The following is a 20,815-nucleotide window of genomic DNA, read 5'->3' as shown; positions in this document are numbered from 1 at the left end:
TGTTCTTTTTGAAACCCCAGAATTTGAGATCATTTTCGCCTATGCTTAAAGAAAGTGTGAAATGGATGGGGGTTTGATTTTGTTCCTTTTTCGAAGGAGAACTAATAAATGGGATGGTTTAGCTGTAGATGCAGCCCTTTTAAGTCAGGGTCCGAAAAAGTTGTTTCCTAGCCACTGTTCTTCCCTGTAACAAGCATTTTTGAGCCTACTGTGTGCATAGCATTATCTGGGTGTCAGGAATGAGGCAGGTGCTTTTAAACGCTTTTCAAAAGTCTTGGATTCGAATGGTGGGCACACCCTCTCAGAGCCCCAGTGGCAGACTCCTTGGCCAGCTGTCTTTACTTTGTTGAGAATTGTTGCTTTTTCCCTCGTGTCAGCGTGAAAGTGAGAGCACTGCTTTTTGCACCAGTTGTTGAAATCTGTGTCTGTGTGATTTCTTCCCCACTTACTAGAAAATCCACCCGGAGAGAACCCCTTCCGAGAAGTTGTTAGCCGTGAAGGAGTTTGAATCACGTAAGTCTTTCTGTGTCTGGGTGAGGTGTTACCCTGGCCACACGTTCTATGTGGATTAGACCAGACCGAAGAAAGGAAGGCATATACGGAGTCTTAGTGGTGGGGCGGGATTTTACAGTGGTCAGTTTTTACTTTTTTATTTTGACGTGTGTGCTGTTTTGAAAAATAACTCCAAGTTCGTTTTGTTTTGTTTTCCGAGTTGATGGGATTGCTAGGAAATAATTAAGAGGAAGTAGAAACTTGCAGGATGAATTATTACATCCCGAGTTGTCTCCTGCTGGCTCTCCTGGCATGCTGAATATTTTTGGATCTTTGCTCAATTGCGGTTCTGTAAACAGCTGATGTCCTTACTGAAAGGCATTAAATCAGGGGCTGCCACTTCCTCGATCATGGCACAGACACGGAGACCAATTGGTGGTGGTGGTGGGGGGGGTCCCTGACTAGACAGGCTGGTTATCAGTCATTGCCATTCATTCCCGACCTCATTGCCAGTGGTCAGCTGTAATTCCATGTCCAGAGTGACTTCCAGTTGGCAGAGGAGGGGAAGAGAGAGATGGCATGCTTTTCTTGCCCTTAGATTTCTCACTTAGACCAAGCAAGGAGGAGAATATTTCCTGGGGGCTCCGCATATTTTTTGCTTCTGCTCCATGCCCTTGGCAGTGCCAAGAGGATATAGTTGGAAGTCCAGAGTTTTCTACCTGGTGAATAATGGTTTGTTTACTCACAGATCTGGATAAGTTAGACAATGAGAAGAGGGACTTGATTCAGAGTGACATTGCTGCTCTGCATCACTTTTACTCCAAGCACCTCGAATTCCCCGACAGCGATAGCCTGGTGGTACTCTTTGCACAGGTAAGAATGCGAGCGTCAGGTGACACTTGGTCTAGCCTTTCCCTGCCCAAGGGCCTCTCCCCAGCGCATAGTCGGCAAAGATGAGCAGAAGTGGAAGGATGGCATCTACTTGATAACATGATTCTTGACCTGGTGTCTTGTAACCTTGCTGGGTGACCTTGAGCAGATCAGAGCCCATCTGTACTGGGCCTCACAAACAGGTGGAGCATAGGACATTCATCCTGCCTCTTGCTGCAGAAAGAGTTTATGAAAACAGCCAGACCCCAGAATCATGGCATACGGGAACCTCTATGAATGGAAAGGACCCGTTTGAGGTTATGACATCAAATTTGACTCTTCTTCTCTTAAACCTTCCCTTCTGACAGTGGTGGTGGTTTTTGTTTTGTTTGTTTTTCACTGCTTAACAACACTGTATTAATAAAGCAGAGGCAAATACAGATGTCCCCAGGAAGGAGGCCCTCTGATGGCCCCAGAAAGGACAGTCACCACAGAGAGAAGCCTAGGTGCAGGAAGTCTTTTCTGGATGGTTGCTAAGAAATCCTATTTAGAGAAGCCTAGGTTTACTAAAACCAGATACTGCTAACGAAAAAAAAAAAAAAAAATCAGAGAGTCTTTTAGACAAATGCAGCTTAAATTCGATAGGGAACTGGCCACCAGCCGTTTGGAAAGGCCAAGGCTGGGTGGGGCATGGCCAGTGCAGGAGAAGCCTTTTGCTGCATGCTGCCTGGCTGCATCAGCCATCCTGTTACTCGGAGGGTGGCTCTTACTGACCGGACTTCCTAGGTCGGATTTCTCCCCCAACAGACTCTTGCGTTTTTCCCTGCGAGCGGAACATGGAGTTGAAGGTGACCTTCCCAGAGGGAGAAATTCTGGAATATTGTTGCGTGGGTGCAAGTAACCACATCCCCCTGCCAGAGCCTCCCATGTCTCGACAGAGGAAAGAGCTTTGGTGGATCCTTATACATTTTTGTCTTAGAACAGAGGGAGCACTTATGTACCCTCTGACCCCGTAATTCCATTTTTAGGAATCTCTCTGAAGGAAGTCATCAGAAATTATGGACAGAGATTGACATGCAAATTATTTATTTAAGAAAAGAGAGAGGGAGTTCACGTTGTGGCTGAGGACTAACAAATCCAATTAGTATCTGCGAGGACTTGGGTTTGATCCCTGGCCTCGCTCAGTGGGTTAAGGATCTGGCATTGCCGTCAGCTGTGGTGTCACTCACAGATGCGGCTCCGATCTGGTGTGACTGTGGCTGTGGTATAGGCCAGTGGCTATAGCTCCGATTTGACCCCTAGCCTGGGAACTTCCATGTGCCGAAGGTGTGGCCCTTAAAAAACAAAAAAGGCAAAAAAAAATTTAATTAATTTAAAAAATAAAAAAGAGAAAAAGAAAAGGAAATACATATTATAAATGGTCAGCAGCTAGGAGTTTTGTAAATTATGGCTTAGGCTAATAATGGAAGGTTATGAGCCTTTATGTTATATTTCAAGAATGTCTAAAGATGTAGAAAACGATGACATAACAATAAGTGCAGGGGAGTTCCTGTCGTGGCGCAGTGGTTAATGAATCTGACTAGGAACCGTGAGGTTGTGGGTTCGATCCCTGGCCTTGATCAGTGGGTTGAGGATCCGGTATTGCTGTGAGCTATGGTGTAGGTTGCAGACATGGCTCGGATCTGGCGTTGCTGTGGCTATGGCTCCGATTAGACCCCAGCCTGGGAATCTCCATATGTCGCAGGTGCGGCCCTAGAAATGGCAAAAAGACAAAAAAAAAGTGTAAAAGCAAGGGAAGGTGTATAGTACGAAAATTTGCATATGTATAATTAAAAGTTTAAGTGAACGTTCACTTTTGGTTATATTCTGAGTTGTGGAAAATTTTTCCTTTTTTTGTGGGGTATTTTTTGTTTCTGGGTTTTCTGCATCGAGCATGTATAACTTAAAACATTCAAAAGAAAAGATAAAAAGCACACACAGTTCTCCCACTTTAAAAAATGTGCATATGAAGAAAGGAGTCTTCATCACTTCCTTCAGCCACTCCAGTTCCCCCGCGAGAACCACTGTTAGCAGTCTGATGAATTCCTTGGTGGGCTTTATGGATATAGGCTGTTACGTGACTGTCAGAATCAGGAAAAAAAGGCTGTTTTTGGTAAAAGGAAAACTGGGCTCAAGTTACGCTTGCGGAAGTGTAAGTAATGAGAAGCCGGGTCGTGGCGCAGTGGTTAACGAATCTGACTAGGAACCATGAGGTTGCGGGTTTGGTCCCTGCCCTTGCTCAGTGGGTTAACGATCTGGCGTTGCCGTGAGCTGTGGTGTAGGTTGCAGACGCGGCTCAGATCCCGAGTTGCTGTGGCTCTGGCGTAGGCCGGTGGCTACAGCTCCGATTCGACCCCTAGCCTGGGAACCTCTATATGCCGTGGGAGCGGCCCAAAGAAATAGCAAAAAGACAAAAAAAAAAAAAAGTAATGAGAAGCCTTCCCGATTTTCATTATATCATCCTAAGATTACAGCTTATTTTCCTGATGTCCTAAGGCAGTGGGTTTGAGTGACAGGAGAAGGGAGTGAGGAGTTGACTTCTCTCACATTTTGGAAAAAACCAGATAGATGAGTCTTTTTTTCTGGATTAGATGAGGCATGGTTATATGAGGACGCAAGAGAGATGGAAGAAATATAAGGCATCTTTTCACTGCTGGCTTTTCACTGCTTAACTTTTTTTCCAACACAGTAATGCATGCTGCTAGGACTTCTCTGTTGACATGGGAGATATGGGATCCTATTTTCATAAGCACAAATCAAAGCGCTTGATGTCACAGGCAGAAAGAAGTGTATTTGTGGTGAAGATGACTCAGAGTCCTTGAAATTTGGACTGACTCAGAAAATCTAGGAGCTAGAGATACGCGCGCACACACACACATCTGTAACTCTAGGTAATTAATTCCTTTAAAGACTTTCCATTTTTCAGATCACAGTGTCCATTCTGAGATGGTGTGCATACCCACCGATGCACATACATATCTTTTTTCATATATAGACTTGAACAGGGACATACAGTATCCCCAAAGGAAACTCTGAAGCAGAACTGGAAAGTCCTGTTCCAGCCCCAAGCCACCTTCCAGTCCTGCCTCTCAGCTCCCCCCGCTCTGCCCCGCAACACACACCCACTGCCTGTCCGCTGGCCCAGCCTCTGTGCCCTCTCCTCTCTTGGGCTCAAGGGAGGGTGTTGGGGGTTAACGTGGGGCCCAGCCGCAGCTGGCAGCAGAAGGTGGCTGGACTCCTTCCACAGCACTGAGGTGCATTTTAACACTGGGAACATATGCAGGGTTGGGAAATGTATTTTTGGTGTGCAGCCTACATCTAGTCTAAATGCTAATTATGAGAATAGCTTCAGCAGGGCACTTACGCCTGATTTGACTTGGGGGGAAAAAAAAAAAAAAAAAGAGGGACCATGGCCCATGCATCTTCCTGAACACGCAAGTTCACTTTTCTTCTCTAGGGATATTTTAGAAGGGGAGAAAGACAGCAGGCAGATTGCCATGCGGTTTGGCTTAAACAGCATCCGCACCTCCCGGAAGGGAACAGTGATGACCGTTGTGCTTATAGGAGCCTTTCTTTGCTGCGAAGAAACATACTCTTTCCTCCACAGTAAGAGGAGGGCGGCACAGGGAATAAAGGGACCAGTGGCCGTGGGACATTCCAGCCCGAAGGAAGTTGCAGTCTTAGACCGTCTAGTTGAGGACCATGCAGAGGAAGAGGTTACGGAGCAAAGGAGCAAGTGTCATACCCACCCCCCTCAAAGCTAGTCAGGAGCTGCCGATGCTAGATCAGTTGTGAACTTTGCTTAGTTCTCATTCTTGCACTTTGCAGACATTTGTGGTTGTCTCGTGGGTCCCAGACACTTGCCGAGGAACGTTAGTATCCAGTCTGAGACTGGACATAGGGCATTCAGTTCCTTGTAAAGTGCAGGATGCATAGTTCAGGCTCCAGTAACCTTTTTTTTTTTTTTTTTTGCTTTTGAGGGCCCCCCCCCCATGTGGCATATGGAGATTCCCAGGCTAGGGGTCTAATCGGAGCTGTAGCCATCGGCCTATGTCACAGCCACTTGGGATCCAAGCCCAGTCTGTGACCTGCACAGCTCAAGGCATCACCGGATCCGTAACCCACTGAGCGAGGCTGGAGATTGAATCCACAACCTTGTGGTTCCTAGTTGGATTCGTTTCCGCTGCACCGTGATGGGAACACCAATGCTCCGGTAACTTTTATTGAATGAGTGAAAATCTGCATTTATTCTTAATGTAATGTTGGTTGGCGTCCTCATGGCAGAATAGGTTAGAGGACCTGAAGTTGGCACAAAAATAGTGTGATGAGTCTTCTGCATAAAAATGCCCAACACCTCAGGATTTCAAAGCCTATATATTGTTCTACTAAACTGCAATCATCTCTTTTTAGGTTGAGAATTGTATACACTGATTGTAAATGTGTTTAATTATAAAAACTGGAGTTCCTGTTCTGGCTCACTGGTTAGCGAACCCAACTAGCATCCATGAGGATTAGGTTCGATCCCTGGCCTTGCTCAATGGGTTAAGGATCTGGCGTTGCCGTGAGCTGTGGTGTAGGTCACAGACGCAGCTCGGATCCTGCATTGCTGTGGCTGTGGCATAGGCTGGTGGCTGCAGTTCCAATTGGACTCCTAGACTGGGAACCTCCATATGCCGCAAGAGTGGCCCTAAAAGACCAAAAAAAAAAAAAAATTGTTTTAAGTTATAAAAACTGCAAGTCACACAAACCCATCAGATCTTTTGCTCTTCTTATACCAAGATTTTCAAGTCTTTGACAGTGGCTCTGAATTCTAAGTAAAATTGCCCCAGTAAGAATCAGAGATCAGGAGTTCCTCCTGTGGCACAGTGGGTTAAGAATCCCACTGCAATGGCTCAGGTCACTGCAGAGATGTGGGTTCGATCCCTGGCCAGGCCTGGCATAGGTCACAGCTGTGACTCAGATGCAGTTCCTGGCCTGGGAACTTTCATATGCCATGGGTGTGGCCAGGAAGAGAAAAAAGAATCAGGGGTAGAACAATTTTAGAAGAAATATAGTATAATGTAAGAGACACTTTCTGTGTTTCTGAAGGCTTTGCTATTGGGTTGTGTAGTTTGAATTTTGACTCCTGTTCTGCCCTTTATTAGTTATATGGCCTTGAGTGAGTTACTTAATCAGAGATCACCTTGAGCCTCAGTTTCCACATCTGTAAAGTGGGTTATGCCAGAGTCACAGGTTTATGAGAGGGTAAATACGCAGCACCCAGGTGCCTAGCACAGAGTGAGTGGTCAGCAGATGCTAGTTTTAAAAAGCCCATCCGCTGGCCTGAAATGCACCTACGTGGTGTGTCTGGTGTGGAAGAGCCTGGTGGCGGCCCATGGGCTTCCGCAGGTCTGCTTCGTAGCTTCACAGACAGCCTCACGCAGCGGGGGATGAGCAGGGCTCTGAGCCTTCGCTGCTGGCTTTGGGCAAGTCACTGCCCCTCTGTGACCTCCGTTTCATCATCTGAAAAGTAAAGAGACGGAGTCCCCTTCCAACTGTGAAGGTTTGGACACAAATGAATGACACGCAGTGAACTGTCTCCCAACAGACTGGGTATCCCGGAGGGCACCGCCTTTGGCCTGTCTCTCCTCCTGTGCATGGTGCCCAGCATGGAAGCGTCCCCACTGAATGTGGAAAGAATGAGTTCATGGAACAACCTAAAATTGGGCGTGTGGAGCCCTCGTTTTCGGCCTACCAGCTCTAAGTTAGACTTCCCGGCCAGCGAGAGCTGCCCTTGGTGTTTCTCAGCGTACTGTTTCTTTTCAGCGATGAGAAAGTGGCCAGTGGTTGATGTGGCTGAGACATGAAAGGAAGTTCCCAGCCCCTTAGCTTCAGGGCCTTGCCCCCCTGCCTCAAGGGGATGGACAGCTGTTGGCTTAGCTGTGTAAAGGCTTTCATATCAGCCACCGCACTTTATGAGCTGGGTACTGGATTAGGTGACTTCTTCTTTAATGGAAGAAAACCAAGGGCAGAGGGACACAGGGCTGGGCTCAAGGTCTCGGCATAACTGGCATTAGAGCGCAAGTGTCCTCGCTCCCAGGCTGATCTGCAGACGCCGACCTTGGAGCCTTAGGGGTCCATTGCAATCTCAGGGCACCCTAGAATAAGGATGCTTCAGCCCTGATGGTTCTTCTGATATTTGTTTATACAGGAGACCGATGGGTGAGTTGGGTTCGAACATAGGAGACCTTGGCCAAAAGGAAGGGTTTCAAATCACTAAACCAGAACGTCTTCCTAGTTAATTTGTTAAAGTTCAAAATTAAAGCAGTGATTTCTCTCCAGGGAGAAGCGTGAGCTCATTTTTTTTTTTCCCCTCCCTCTCCCCGCTTTCTCTGTGCAGGTGAACTGTAACGGCTTCACAATTGAAGACGAGGAGCTTTCTCATTTGGGATCAGCAATATTTCCTGAGTAGGCTGAGTCTGACTTCTTTTCCTTTTCCTTATTTAACACTAATTTGAATTTTTGTGTGTGTGATTTTGAAATAACCTCCCTCACTGCATGTGGCAGACATGAATCTCCAAGTGAATTAAGTCCTCTTTTATAAATTCTCCCAGATTTCAAAATATTTCCCCTGCATTTAAGGATCTGAAGGTCCTAGTTAAGAGAACAGTTGCTTATTAAGTCCTGCTAGGTAGGGAGCTGTTATGAAAGGGTATTTTAGAGTATGCATAGAAGGAACAGCCCAGGCCCTGCTGAGAAATTTGCTTCCTTGCGTATCTGTGGTCCTGGAAGCCTTTGGGTTTCTTACACTCCGAGTGAAACGTTAATCGCCAACCAAGAATTGGCTGTGGACTTACACATAGACTCTATGAGCTGCTTCTCCATCTGTCCTTTTTGAAAAATACCAGTATAGAAACAACACAGTTTGGGGGGTAAAATATGCTGAAGTGGTGAGCTGGGGAAGAATATCAAAGAACGGTGGGCGTTTTCTTCACATCGGGAATACACTAATTCAAGAAAGGTTAAAAATTTTTTTTTTTAAACGGAGTCCTGTCATGGCTCAGCAGAAACGAATCCGACTGGGAAGCATGAGGACTCACTCAGTGGGTTAAGGTTCCGGCATTGCTGTGGCTGTGGTGTAGGCCGTGGGCTACAGCTCTGATTCGACCCCTAGCCTGGGAACCTCCGTATGCCGCAGGTGCAGCCCTAAAAAGACAAAAAAAAAAAAAAAGGTTAGCCAGTTGACAACGGAGATGGTTATAGCTCTGACTTAATGGAATGCCAGGAGCAGCTTTGCCATTGTCTCTTTGATGGAAGGGGTAGTCTCGAGACGCCTCAGTCCCCTGCCACCCAGCCCAGACTTCCCAGATGGAGCAGAGAAGCCTTTCCTGCACGCCCTGTCTGAATCTGTCCTCACTGTAGTTGAGCTTCCTCTAAAGTGATGCTGCTGAGTATCCCCTCCAGGAGCCTCTGCCTCTAGGTTGAAGCAGTTGCGAAACCCTTAACACCCAGGCGGTGGCCGCGGATGGCACATGAGCCCTCCATGCCTGTCTGCCGCTGCCAGCTCTGTGCATGGCACGGGCCCGAAAGGGCAAGAAACATCTCTTCTGGTCCTTGTCTCCTGGGCAGTCGTCACAGGCTTTCTTGAACTGGAGAAACAAGACGTATGTTCTTGTGGTGTCCCTGTCCTGGTGGCCAAAAGGGCGTCCTCTGCAGTTTGAGCTCCCATCGCAAGGAAAGAAGGGGCTGGGGAGAGGTGCTCTCGGACCTTTGCCCTTGGGAAAGGGAAGAGGGAACAGGCGACTCGTTCCTCTTTAGAGGGCTCGTCTTGACACCCTCAAGACACTGGAAATGAGCTCTGGAATGTCTCTGCTCTTAGCATCTGAGGGGCGGCAAGCAAGGCGGGTGCTGGTGCGTGAGGTTTCACCCGGTCCAGTGGTTGCCAAGAGCGGGAGCTGGGTCCCGTCTTCTGCCTCCTGCAGCCCCCACCTGCCTTAGAGAGACAGCCCAGGGGTTCTCCTGCATAGACCTTCTAGAAACCTGCTTCTCCATTAGAAACAGCTTCCGGTGCGTTTGTCTATCAGATTCCTAGGGTCCAAATCCCTGGGCACCCCTTGCCGGGAAGCAGGGCAGAGGTGCCCCTCCCCAAGGACAAGACAGGGAAGCCGCTGCGTGGGGGCCTGACCCGAGGCCAGCCCTGCCCCTCACCCAGACCTCTAGCAGCTCCTCCTGGTACCCGACACGTACCCGGCACCCGACACGTACCCGGCACGCCTGGGGCAGCTCCCCTGCTTAAGGCTTCCCAGCCCCGTTGCTTTTTTGTATTCGGAGCAACCAGGAGAGGGGTTTTGCTTCTTGAGGTTGCAGGCACGTGACACTGGCCCCCAGAGCTGCAGTGCACACGGATGGGAGTGCCCATGTGAGCCCCAGTTTCTAGGCAGTTATAATTGGGGAGAAGAATCTCTTCGGCTGAAATCACATCAGCATTGTGATTTCAAAGGCAGCATTTTCAGAGATCAAGCACTGTCCCCCTGTAGTTTAGAAATTTCTGTTCTCGGAACTTTGACCTGGATATAATCAGAACGCTCAAAGCCCTGGCGTCGGCTCCTCTCTCTGTCCCCGCGCTCCCAGTAAAGCAGCCCTCGAGCAGCAGGAGGCGGCGATGGCCCAATTTTCCAGATGAGGAGATTGAGGTGCAGAGACTCAGGTGGGCTCCTCGGAGTCTCTGGGGGATCACACACCCTCGCAGGAAGGCGGCGTCCCCACAGCAGTGACTTCTCCACATCTAAGGGAGGCGTGTTAGGAACCAGCCGCTGATGTCCAGAGCCACCTGGCAGCGACAGCCCGTCTGTCTTGTACAGTGTCCAGTGGAGGAGCAGTTGGCTGTAGGTGCTGCATCCAACAGGAGCAATTTTTGTGGGGTTTGTTGTTGGTCCCTCCCAACATGTGGTGTTTTTTGTTGTTGTTTTGGGGCAAAGATGGCACCTTTCTGAACTGCAGATTTCACGGTCAGTGTTGTTGGAATTTCAGGTGTTAAATATTGTTACAGGTGCATACAGAACAGCCTCTTAGACTGGGATGGCCACCCCTTTGATTTGTTTTTTTGATAGCCTGCAAACATCCAGTTTTCTGTAACTTAGCAAGCAAGTAGCCAAGGAGCTGCCTGCACAGTCTGCCTACCTGCCTGACAACAATGGGTTTTCTCTTCTGATTGACAGTGTTGCACTGATGAATCATAGTTGTTGTCCCAATGTCATTGTGACCTACAAGGGGACCCTGGCAGAAGTCAGAGCCGTACAGGAAATCCACCCTGGAGAGGAGGTGAGTGTGTGGCTGCAGGTGGCTGTGGCGGTGGGTGCTGTTCTCAGGCCCTCCCGGGTTAAGGACCAGATTCCCAACCTGTGGCCTGAAGCCCACACTTCCGGCTTCCATTTGGCGCTCCCCCTGGTCCATCTGCGGCCAAAGAAAAAAACCAGGGAAGAATAAATTTGAGTAAAGTTGCTCAGAAATGAGACTGCCAAAATGACCAAAATAAAAGTCTTAGCGTCTGTTTATTCCTGTTACCAAATAGTTGAGTTTGAGGTGTTTTTGGTTTTTGGCTTTTTCTTTTTGGGGCTGTGCCCATGGCATGTGGGGGTTCCCAGGCTAGGGGGTCTAATCGGTGCTATAGCTGCCAGCCTATACCACAGCCACAGCCACACCAGATCTGAGCCGAGCCTGCAACCTACACCACAGACCCTTAACCCACTGAGCGAGGCCAAGGATCGAACCCACAACCTCATGGTTCCTGGTCGGATTTGTTTCTGCTGCGCCACGATGGGCACTGCAGAGCTTTATTTTCGATTCCTGAATTTTGGCCTGTTTTTCTCCCCCTAAAAGGGAGAAGCAAGCCAGCAATAGCTAGAAAGTTCCAACTCCAAATCTTTCGCATTTGGAATGGAAGGCATATGGCCAGGTGTACACACCGGTGGGGCAGGTAGAGGTGGTCTGTGGCCTAAAGGCCACTGTTAGCTTCCATCCCTAACTTGGGGACGTGGAGAGAACCAGGTGTTCTGTCACCTGCTCAGCGGCTCCTCCTTTCCTGTGCTGTGCATCCACGACCACCTTATGTGGTCTGAGAAAGCTGGCCAGGCCTTGCCAGATGTGTGCTATAGGCTCTTAAAGTAAATGCTGACATCCCTAGCAAGACGCATGAATGTTTAGGGAATGTGCTCACTTACTCTAGATACGTTTCGGTTTAATGCCCTTCACTGCTGCTTTAAGTCGCGTGTCTGGATGTTTAGGACCTTTAAGGCGTAACGACACTCGTGCGGAATGTTGAAGACCTGCGTTGCTGGCATTGGGCTCTGGGACCCCAAGCCTGGTGTGCTTCCGCCTCTTGGGAGATGCATCCGGAGGAGGATGTCCTGCCTTGGGTCGGGGTGTCTTGATTTCCAGATGTCCTGTGTAGGCTGCCTGATGCCTCTTTTGCCAAAACAGCCAGTGGCTGTCAGTTGACCTAAGTCACCAGGCCCCAGTGCTGGGGGGCTGCCCGGAGCAGTTTGTCCCCCAGACGGGCTCCGCCTGGCCCCAGAGCGGTGACACTGAGCGGCCTCTGTCGCCATCTTCTGGGCCCTTCTGTCTGTTGCACTGGGAGCCCGTCAGTCGTTTCTAAGGGGTGAGGGGCTGCGGCGCTGAGGCAGGGCGGGGCTTGCTCCCGTAGCTTTGCCCTCCTCCCATTGCACACCTGAAATGCAGTCTCCTCCTTTCGGGGAAGTCATGGTTGGGGGGTGATCTGCCTTTCGAAGAGGAAGAGGCCATTCCCCAGGGTGTCCAGTGAGCCGCGAGGCCATTGCCCTTTGCGTCAGGGAGAGCTCCTGGCGCCTGCAAGCACCCAGCCGGTGTGGGTCCCCACCCCCTCCTGCCTGCCCGTGCCCGAGGTTCCTGGCACGGTGACGGCTTTGGGACATCCATCTGTTCGGTCAGACATTTGCCTGATGGTGTGGGATGAGCGGCGAGAGCCGTCCCAGTGAGTAGATAATGGACAGTTAAACGCCGGCCTCCTCCATATGCTCCAAGGCTCAGCCACGGACCCCACTAGGAAAAAGCAAGGACAGGAGAACTTGATGAGCCCAGAGCTATGACTTCTCCAAGTTCTCTGGCCCCACTGGGTTAAGGTGTCAGCACGCTGGTGTCCTGGGAGCTGTATCCTCCCTATGCTGGCCTGGCCTGGCCCACCGAGCTGAGCATCCTCCTCCACTGCCAGTGGCTGGCAGAATGGCAGGATACACAGAAACCTGTGTGTGTGTGTGTGTGTGTGTGTGTGTGTGTGAGCGAGCTCCCCCTCTGCCCACTCGACAGCGCAGCTGAGCCATCCTGTGTTGTGAAATAAAGGCGCTAAACTGAGGCCAGCAGGAGACAGCTCAGGGCCCGTCTGAAGGATGAGTGGACTCTCCGTCCAGGGGGGCCTTTGTGTCTGTGGGCCAGACAAGGGCATCAACTCCTGGACCAGATCCACGGCTCGCTCTCTGGGAGGAGGGGGGCGGGGTGCTTTCACCTTCCAGTGCACCATTGCAGGGACTCCTTGATTCTATAGAAAGTGGGAGGAGAAGCCCTTTCTCCCCACCACGAGGAGGTGGGACACACTGGTGGGTGCCCAGGGAGGTCCGCGTGTTTCCTGAGCTGTGGTCCTTGCAAGGTCACCACCAGGAATGTTTGCAGAGCCCTCAGGAGGACAAGGCTCAAGTTGGCCTGTAGCAAACTGGTGCCATGTCACCGTTTTGGACCCCATAGGTTTTTACCAGTTACATTGACCTCCTGTACCCAACGGAAGATCGAAACGACCGACTGAGGGATTCCTATTTCTTTACCTGTGAGTGCCAGGAGTGCACCACCAAAGACAAGGTAAGCGCCCAATGCAGCACAGGTGCTCACTGTCCTCTCTCGGGACCCCTGTGCCAAGCGAGCACCCCTGTCTGACGTGGGATGTCCCCCCCCATCTGATTTGGGGTGCCCCCTGCTGTCGTGTTTTTAAGCTTTTAAACCCACCTTACCGGCTGGCACAGCCTGAGGGAGGGAGTCCAGTTAGACCAGGTCTCTGTTCCAGCCTGATCCTCAGAGGCGTGAAAACCTTTCCATCCCATTGGGGACATAGGAGAGGACTTGCCAGAGGGCCAGGTCTTGGAAGAAACGGCTGTTCAAAAGAGAGGGAGGGGAAAAAGCACCCAAGAAAGCACATTTTCAGGCTTTCAGCCCTTTTCAGCAGAACCTACAGAATTTTCTCTGGCCTCGCCCGGATTGTGCCCCTGCCCCCCTCCTCAGTCCACTCTCCTGATTTCATAGATGTGTGAACACACGTATCCGCCCAGAGCAGACACATTCCAGGTGTCCTGCCTAAAGAAGGAGTGTCTAGAAAAGTCACATTTTTGGAAGAAGGTCACGCGTATTGAATTTCTCTTAGATCCACTCCTTCCATTTCCTTTCATGCTTTTGTGACTTGAGAATGGGCCGGCCGCTCCCCCTGCATGGGGACAGGGTGCGGTGGGAGACGTTCCCCCATCAGTATGGTGGCCGTGGGACGTCCCCTGCGGTCGTTTCCCTCAGGACAAGGCCAAGGTGGAAATCCGGAAGCTCAACGATCCCCCGAAAGCAGAAGCCATCCGCGACATGGTCAGATACGCGCGCAACGTCATCGAGGAGTTTCGGAGGGCCAAGCACTACAAGTATATCCTTTACCACCGCCCTCCCTGCAGGGCGTGCACGGGGAGTGGCAGGGGGAGAGGAGGAGAAGGATGGGTTTCAGATGCTGAGTACGAAGGACGTGTCCAAGGTATGAGACCTACTGGCCACCCAGGACTTGGAGTCCACTGACCTTGTCTTCTTTCTGCTGACCTTGTCCTGTTTCTCCCTGTTGGACTAGTTTGGTCAGGAGCTCTTCTTGGTGGAAGATTTTGCCGTCGTGACCTGGAGAGCAGTTCCCTGAAGAGCCTCGTTGTTTGGGTGTCTTCCTTAGGGCAAGGATGTGGCTCCTGTTGTGTTGCCTCATTCTCACACGGGCGCTCCTGCAGCGGCTGGAAACAGCCCAGAGGCAGCAAAGGGACGCAGTTGAGCAGGACAGGTCCAGGATTTTGCCCCAGGTCCACTACCACAACCCATGGGCTTAATTGCTACCCTATAGCATTTTCTCGCATACTGAAAAGGCCCTGGATTCGTACTGGAGGAAAAAGTAAAACCAGTGGAGGAAATTGGAGAAAGACACCCCTTTTTTTTCTGAGTATAAAAAAGGGCTTTCCCATGGTCTGAACTTCTTCCTTAAAAATGCTTTAGCTAACGTTCTCAGCTTGGGTGAGGATTTAAAGTTAACCAGAAGATTGAAGATTAGTGATTTGAATCAACGTTTACAGCTGGAGGGAGGCTCTGTTCCCTGTGGCTAAAATTCTTCAGTTGTGCAGAACAGCTGAGGTCTCCAGTTTTTCCTGTTTTTTTTTTTTTTTTTTTCCCCTTCAAGAAAAATGTGACTCTTTTCACTTTCGCTCAGCTTTGCATAATTTGCTTTTTCAGAAGGTTAGGGTAGGGCTGGAGTAGAGAAAATAGTGACTCCTTGTTTCTGGGCGTTGCAGCCCTGCGAAGCCTCCTAGCCCTGCGGTTTGGCCTGTTCTTTCCTTGACTCCAGAGCACCCCCTAGTGAGCTGCTGGAGATCTGCGAGCTCAGCCAGGAGAAGATGAGCTGCGTGTTTGAGGACAGTAATGTGTACATGCTGCACATGATGTACCAGGCCATGGGCGTCTGCTTGTACATGCAGGACTGGGAGGGAGCTCTGCGGTACGGACAGAAAATCATCCAGCCCTACAGGTGATTTCCGTGCTATGATAATGGGAAGAGCCACTGCATTCGGTGGCTTCGAATGCCCCTTAGCTCTTCTGTCTTCGGCCCCACCCGTGTTGGAGCTGCCAGGAGCAGCTTTCTCTTCTCTGCACCACATCTGGAGGGGCAGGGGCAGGGTGCTTCCTCGGAGCCCAGCCTGTGCCCTCCACCACCCGGAAGAGACACCCAGGGAGGCAGGTTGTGATGCAGAGGCTGTTGGGGCAGGATCCCTCCCAGGACCCATGCAGGGTGCTCTGTCTGTGGTAGTTAATTCACATCCGTATTAAAAAGCCACCAGTTTGTTCCTTTTCCTTCCCATACCGTCCCAGTTAAATGGCACTTAGCAGTAGATAGTAGTCTCAGAAAACTTACTTTTTTAAATCCCCTTCTTCTGTCTTTTGCAAAGTGTGCTACACTTTGCTACACTCAGCGTGCTGCACTTTGCTACACTCAGGGAGACTCTGGGACCTGTGTATTGTCTGTGGTAATTTAGTATCCTTTCCTATATTTGAATAAGTTGGTTTTTTTTTTTTTAGATTACCTTTTTTTGGGGGGGGGGGCCACTCTCATAGCATGTGAAAGTTCCCAGGCTAGGGATTGAACCTGCACCATAGCAGTGACCCAAGCCACAGCCGTAACAATGCCAGATTCTTAACCACTAGGCCACCAGGGAACTCCAGTGAGTTGGAATTTAACTTGTAGTAATAATAAATGTTAATGATGGGGAAGTTTCCTGTCAAGAAGGTTAGTAAACCTTAAAGTGACAGAAGGAGGCTCTGACGAGCCACTTCAGGTCCAGGTTGGCTTAGATCAGACCACTGGGGCACTTGTTAAACACATTTACATTATGCATTTACAGAATCTCTGGGCATTGGACCTGAAATCTCCGTGCTCCAGAAGCAACCAGTGCTCTTGAGAAGCCTTCAGCATTCCTTCAAGTCCTGAGGCTGGGGACTGTAGAGTGTCTGTGTAGCTTGGATTCCCTTTAGTCAGTCAGCCCCCACTTACCCCTCAGTGCCCTGTTTAGCCAGCAGGGGGAGCCCATGGGGAAGCGAGCTCGGAAAATCAGCTCCTAGAAACAGACTGTGGTACTTGGGAGATAATGGCCAAGCCTGTCCTTCCTAAGAGGGTGAGGAAGGACTCTGGTCCTTGCACAATGCCCTTGGTGAGATCTTTAGTGAGAGAGAGAATGAGAATGAGCCTTGTGGTTTTGGCAAGCCCTGCTGGACCCTCCATTGACCTAGGGAGCCCCTCCTGTAAGCCCAGCCCTGGCCTCCTCTGACCACTGGCCCAGGACTCCTCCAGGGAACATGCTGCCCCCTGCCCCCAAGCCAGGAATACAGCTAGAAGGTGTCTCTTTGGGATGGACTTTGACACTGGAGCAGGTAGAGCAGACCAGGCTGTAAATAAACACCTCCTATACACACACACTCGTAGGCACACACACACACAGCCTCTCTATTCCTAGGGAGACAGCTCTTTCCTAGTCAGGCTCCATCAATCAGCCTTCAGTTAAAACCAGAGAGAGAATACCTACTGTCTCCAAAGCCCTCTCTTGGACACTAGAGGAAGAATATAGAAGAAATAGCAGGTGTGTTCCTGCCTTCAGAGAGCTTATAATTTTGCTAGACCAACTGACATCACAGAGTGTGACTGAAAGCTGGGGTCTTGAGACACTGGTGTGTGTGTATGTCTAAGCTGGTTTTTAAATAGTGGATAGGCCTGATATCCTCATAAATAGGAAATTTACTTTAAAAGTTGTTTTCCCACTGCCCTACGATGGGTGCAGCTAAAACTCAAAAATCTGGGGCTCATATTGAATGTTGTGTTTATACATGTTTTTTTCCCATAGGATCTCCCCTCTAGTCTTTATGTCATTTTTCAGAAAAACAGATACTCCATGAAATGAACTGCATCCCTTGGGGTCCCCGTTGTGGCTCTGTGGATTAAGAACCCAACATAGGGTCCATGAGGATGCAGGTTCGATCCCTGGCCTTGTTCAGTGGGTTAAGGATCCGGCCTTGCCACAAGCTGCATCGTAGGTCACAGATGCGGCTTGGATCCTGCCTCGCCGAGGCTGTGGCGTGGGCTGGCAGCTGCAGCTCCAGTTTGAAGCCTAGCCTGGGAACTTCCATATGCCACAGGTACAGCCGTAAAAAGAAAGAAAAAGAAATGAAGTGTATCCACGATGGTTAGATGGGGTTGAACCATCCACGCCCTCCACTCAGAGCCTGCCGGGGTTGGGAGAAGCCTGGCTGCTGGGGAGATGTGGCCGTCAGCTCGGTGGCCACAGGCTGGGCGGCTGTTGACGAGGCGGCCTGTTGTCTCTTCGCTTTCTAGTAAGCACTATCCTCTCTACTCCTTGAACGTGGCCTCCATGTGGCTGAAGCTAGGAAGGCTGTACATGGGCCTGGAGAACAAAGCTGCTGGGGAGAGAGCCCTGAGGAAGGTATGTGTGTGCCAGGAGGTAGGACGCCTGGTGCCCGACGGCCTCCTCACACTCTCTCTACAGGACGGGGAGGGGGGGACGGACGTGGTAGTGGGTGGTGACCAGCTCTTGGCTGCCTTCCAGCCATGGGGGTGGGAGGGGGTGGAAGGAAGTAATGGAGCCTTTGACAGGTTTGTGTCCTGCTCAGACAGTCCAGGCTCACGGCCATGGAGAAGGGGGTACTGCCCTCGTCCGTGGACGTGGACAGAGGCCACGGATAGGCCAGGAGACCTTGGTAAGGGAATTCCCCACATTTTTGCCCTTGAGGATTTGCAGATTCATGCTGCCTGGTTGTGGCGTCACAGCAGGTGGATCTGGCGTGTCTCTCAGCGTGAGGATGATGCATTTGCAGCTTCTGAAATGGACCTAGTATCATTGTCAGCATTCTTTGAGGACACTTACAGACCATGTGGCCTTCTTTTAATTCTCATGAAAAACGACATAGGCTTTCCTGATGAGTATGTTGAGATTTGAACAGGTTAAGCCACGTGCCAAGGGCACGTGGTAGGTAGGGCTCTCAGTCACGTGGGGTCTTTCCGAGTTGGATGCTTCACACTGTGACTAACCCATAGGGTGAAGCAGGACCCTGGGTGCAGCGTTTGCAGCTGCCCCGTGGGCCTGGCCCTGCCCCTCACCTTAACAGAAGCATGGTTAACCATCCTGAGTATTGGTTCTTGTTGCTCTTTATATAGGAGGCAATAGTTGATAAAATATCATCTTTGGAACGGCTGTTCTTTCTGTGGGAGCCAAAAGTTAATAAAATGGAATCTTTGAGACAGTCTGTTACCCCTGTAAGGGGGTGTTTGTGAAAGTTGGCACCATGGAAGAGCCTGGATGCCCACCTCTGCAGATCCCATCTTCCCCAGAGATTACTCGGGTAGATGGAATCAAGTCCCGCATCCCAGAGGGAAGGGCCAGCGCCCACCCAGCCTAGAAGTAGGAGTTAAGAATACAATTTTCAGAAAAAATATACACATAGATAAAGTATTTAAAAAAAAAAAGAATATGATTTTCTGGAGTGGCTCAGTGGGTTAAGGATTTGGCATTGTCGTTGCCGCGGCTCGAGTCCTTGTTGCCTCACAGGTTTGATCCCTGGCTCAGGAACTTCCATGTGCCTTGTGTACTGCCAAAATAAATAAATAAATAAAACTAAAATTTTCTGTTTTTTGGAGTTCCATCATGGCTCAGCAGTTAATGAACCCATACGTTCATGAGGACGTGTGTTCGATTCCTACCCTCGCTCAGTGGGTTAAGGATCTGGTATTACTGTGAACTTTGGTGTTGGTCGCAGATGCAGCTCCTATCTGGCATGGCTGTGGCTGTGGTGTAGGCTGGCAGCTGTAGCTCCAATTGGACCCCTAGCCTGGGAACCTCCAAAAGACAAAAAAAAATTTTTTTCTCTATTTTTAAACCATGGAACTTGTCTTCTAAGATACCATTTATTGCCTTAGTGAGGTTGCAAGAAAATTGACCAATTAGCTCACCATTGCAAAATGCTGGTAAGTAATTCAATGCAGGTCACTGGAGGCCACAGTAGATCCGAGGAGGGAATAGGAGTCGTGAAATGAATGCAGGGGATGAGAGGAGACATTTCCTACAGGTGATTCCTCTATGTGGGCATTCCCGTTGGTTGGAGATCTAGCAAGAGAATGGTATAATAGAAAGCAAGGCCAGAGTCACAGGCCATCCACGATTCCCTGTTTGGGAGGAGTGAGAATAATTTTTTTCAGTCTGTGAATAATATAGTTGAATACAAAAGAGCAAAATAAATTATTATGGATTCCATTAGATATATAACTCCTATATGCCAGGCGCTGTCCTAAACACTGGATACGTACTAACAACTCTGAGAGGTTTGCATGAGTTCTGTTTCACAGATGAGGAAAATGAGGCATCCAGTCGTTAAGTAAATGGCCGGAGGTTACCCAGCTAGAAAGTAATAGAGCCACCGGCATCTCTTCCGCTTAAACCTTATTAAATATATTCTCTCTGGATTCCTTACCTGAACTTCGTGCCTATTTTTAAGTTTTTCAATAATATGCATTCAGAGGTAAGCATACACATTTGAAAGGGGGAACAGTTTAGTTACGAATTAGCCGTGTAAACTGCAATCAAAAGGGTTTGTCCCTGAATCAGTGTTTCTTTTATTTCTTCAGCCCCTGAATAATGTTTTCCTCAACCATAGAGAGCGGGTGACTAGTCGGCTATGAGACAGTCTTGCTTTCTTTGGGTTTTTGTTTTTGAAAAAAAAAAAAAAAAAAAAGCCGGACCCAGGAGGAGAGCAGAGGCCCTGAACGCAGGTTTGCATCCTGTGCCTTCAAGCCGAGAAGTCCGGCCGGAATCCCACTTAGCCGGGGGAGGGCGAGGGGCTGGCTTCGGGCTCTCAACCCTCTTCCTCTCTCTCCTAGGCCATCGCCATCATGGAAGTAGCTCATGGCAAAGACCATCCTTACATTTCTGAGATCAAACAGGAGATTGAAAGCCACTGAAACTCTGCTGACCTGTTAGCATTTATTTAAATACTAGTGCAGAAGACTTCAAGGATTTGACTGTTTCAGATTGTACTCATCACGCCAGCATTTCTGTAAACTCACTGGAATGAAAACACAACTTGCACTTAAACTTTCTACATGGCTTACTTGGTCTTGGTCTTAATCTTTAACCTTACCATCAAATTAACTTTTGAATGTGTTTTTTCCCCTACGAGATAACGGCACAGTTTCATATATGTTAGACAGATTGCATTTCAACATGCAGTTATTTTTCCTTTCATGCCTACTCTCATGTTCTGAACAGACCTAAATGATGACAGAATAAAAAAGATAAGAGTATTTGAAGTTTGTGTTTTTCTCTTGGCGGGGTAGTGGGGCCGAGGCTTGGCGTGGACATCACACCTGTTCTGCATCAGGTAGGGAGCCCGGTGGCTTCTTTGGCCTGCAGCTGCTTTTCCGATACAGTGCCCACAGAGGACGAGAGCACGGAGGTGGGAGAAGGGAAGCAAGGTGGCAGAGAGTGATTAAATGACCTGGGTACCCCTCCCTGGCAGGAGGATGTGTCAGTTTGTGTTTTTCTGTCCAGTGTCTGGTATCCTGTCACTGCATAGT

The 20,815-nt window shown here is 49.5% G+C and overlaps 1 protein-coding gene across 3 annotated transcripts in view; it reads left to right on the top strand.

Moving 5' to 3' along the window:
* SMYD2 (SET and MYND domain containing 2) overlaps window positions 1-20,542 on the top strand; it is a 52,766-nt gene extending 32,224 nt beyond the window's left edge. For 2 of the 3 annotated variants that reach the window (XM_047751971.1, XM_047751973.1), the window contains 9 exons: window positions 453-513; window positions 1,241-1,365; window positions 7,781-7,848; window positions 10,599-10,701; window positions 13,153-13,263; window positions 13,963-14,083; window positions 15,037-15,211; window positions 17,564-17,672; window positions 20,120-20,542. In XM_047751971.1, the coding sequence (XP_047607927.1) occupies window positions 453-513; window positions 1,241-1,365; window positions 7,781-7,848; window positions 10,599-10,701; window positions 13,153-13,263; window positions 13,963-14,083; window positions 15,037-15,211; window positions 17,564-17,672; window positions 20,120-20,200 (954 nt within the window). In that variant the 3' untranslated portion in view covers window positions 20,201-20,542. The remainder of the gene's footprint in view (window positions 1-452; window positions 514-1,240; window positions 1,366-7,780; window positions 7,849-10,598; window positions 10,702-13,152; window positions 13,264-13,962; window positions 14,084-15,036; window positions 15,212-17,563; window positions 17,673-20,119) is intronic. The other variant, XM_047751972.1, reaches the window with a different exon arrangement.
* Window positions 20,543-20,815: the final 273 nt, after the last annotated feature.

The sequence above is a fragment of the Phacochoerus africanus genome, chromosome 11 (genome assembly GCF_016906955.1).
Source record: "Phacochoerus africanus isolate WHEZ1 chromosome 11, ROS_Pafr_v1, whole genome shotgun sequence".
Lineage (NCBI taxonomy): Eukaryota > Metazoa > Chordata > Mammalia > Artiodactyla > Suidae > Phacochoerus > Phacochoerus africanus.
Note: the sequence above shows the minus strand (reverse complement) of the source record. Positions and strands in the feature narration are given on the sequence as shown.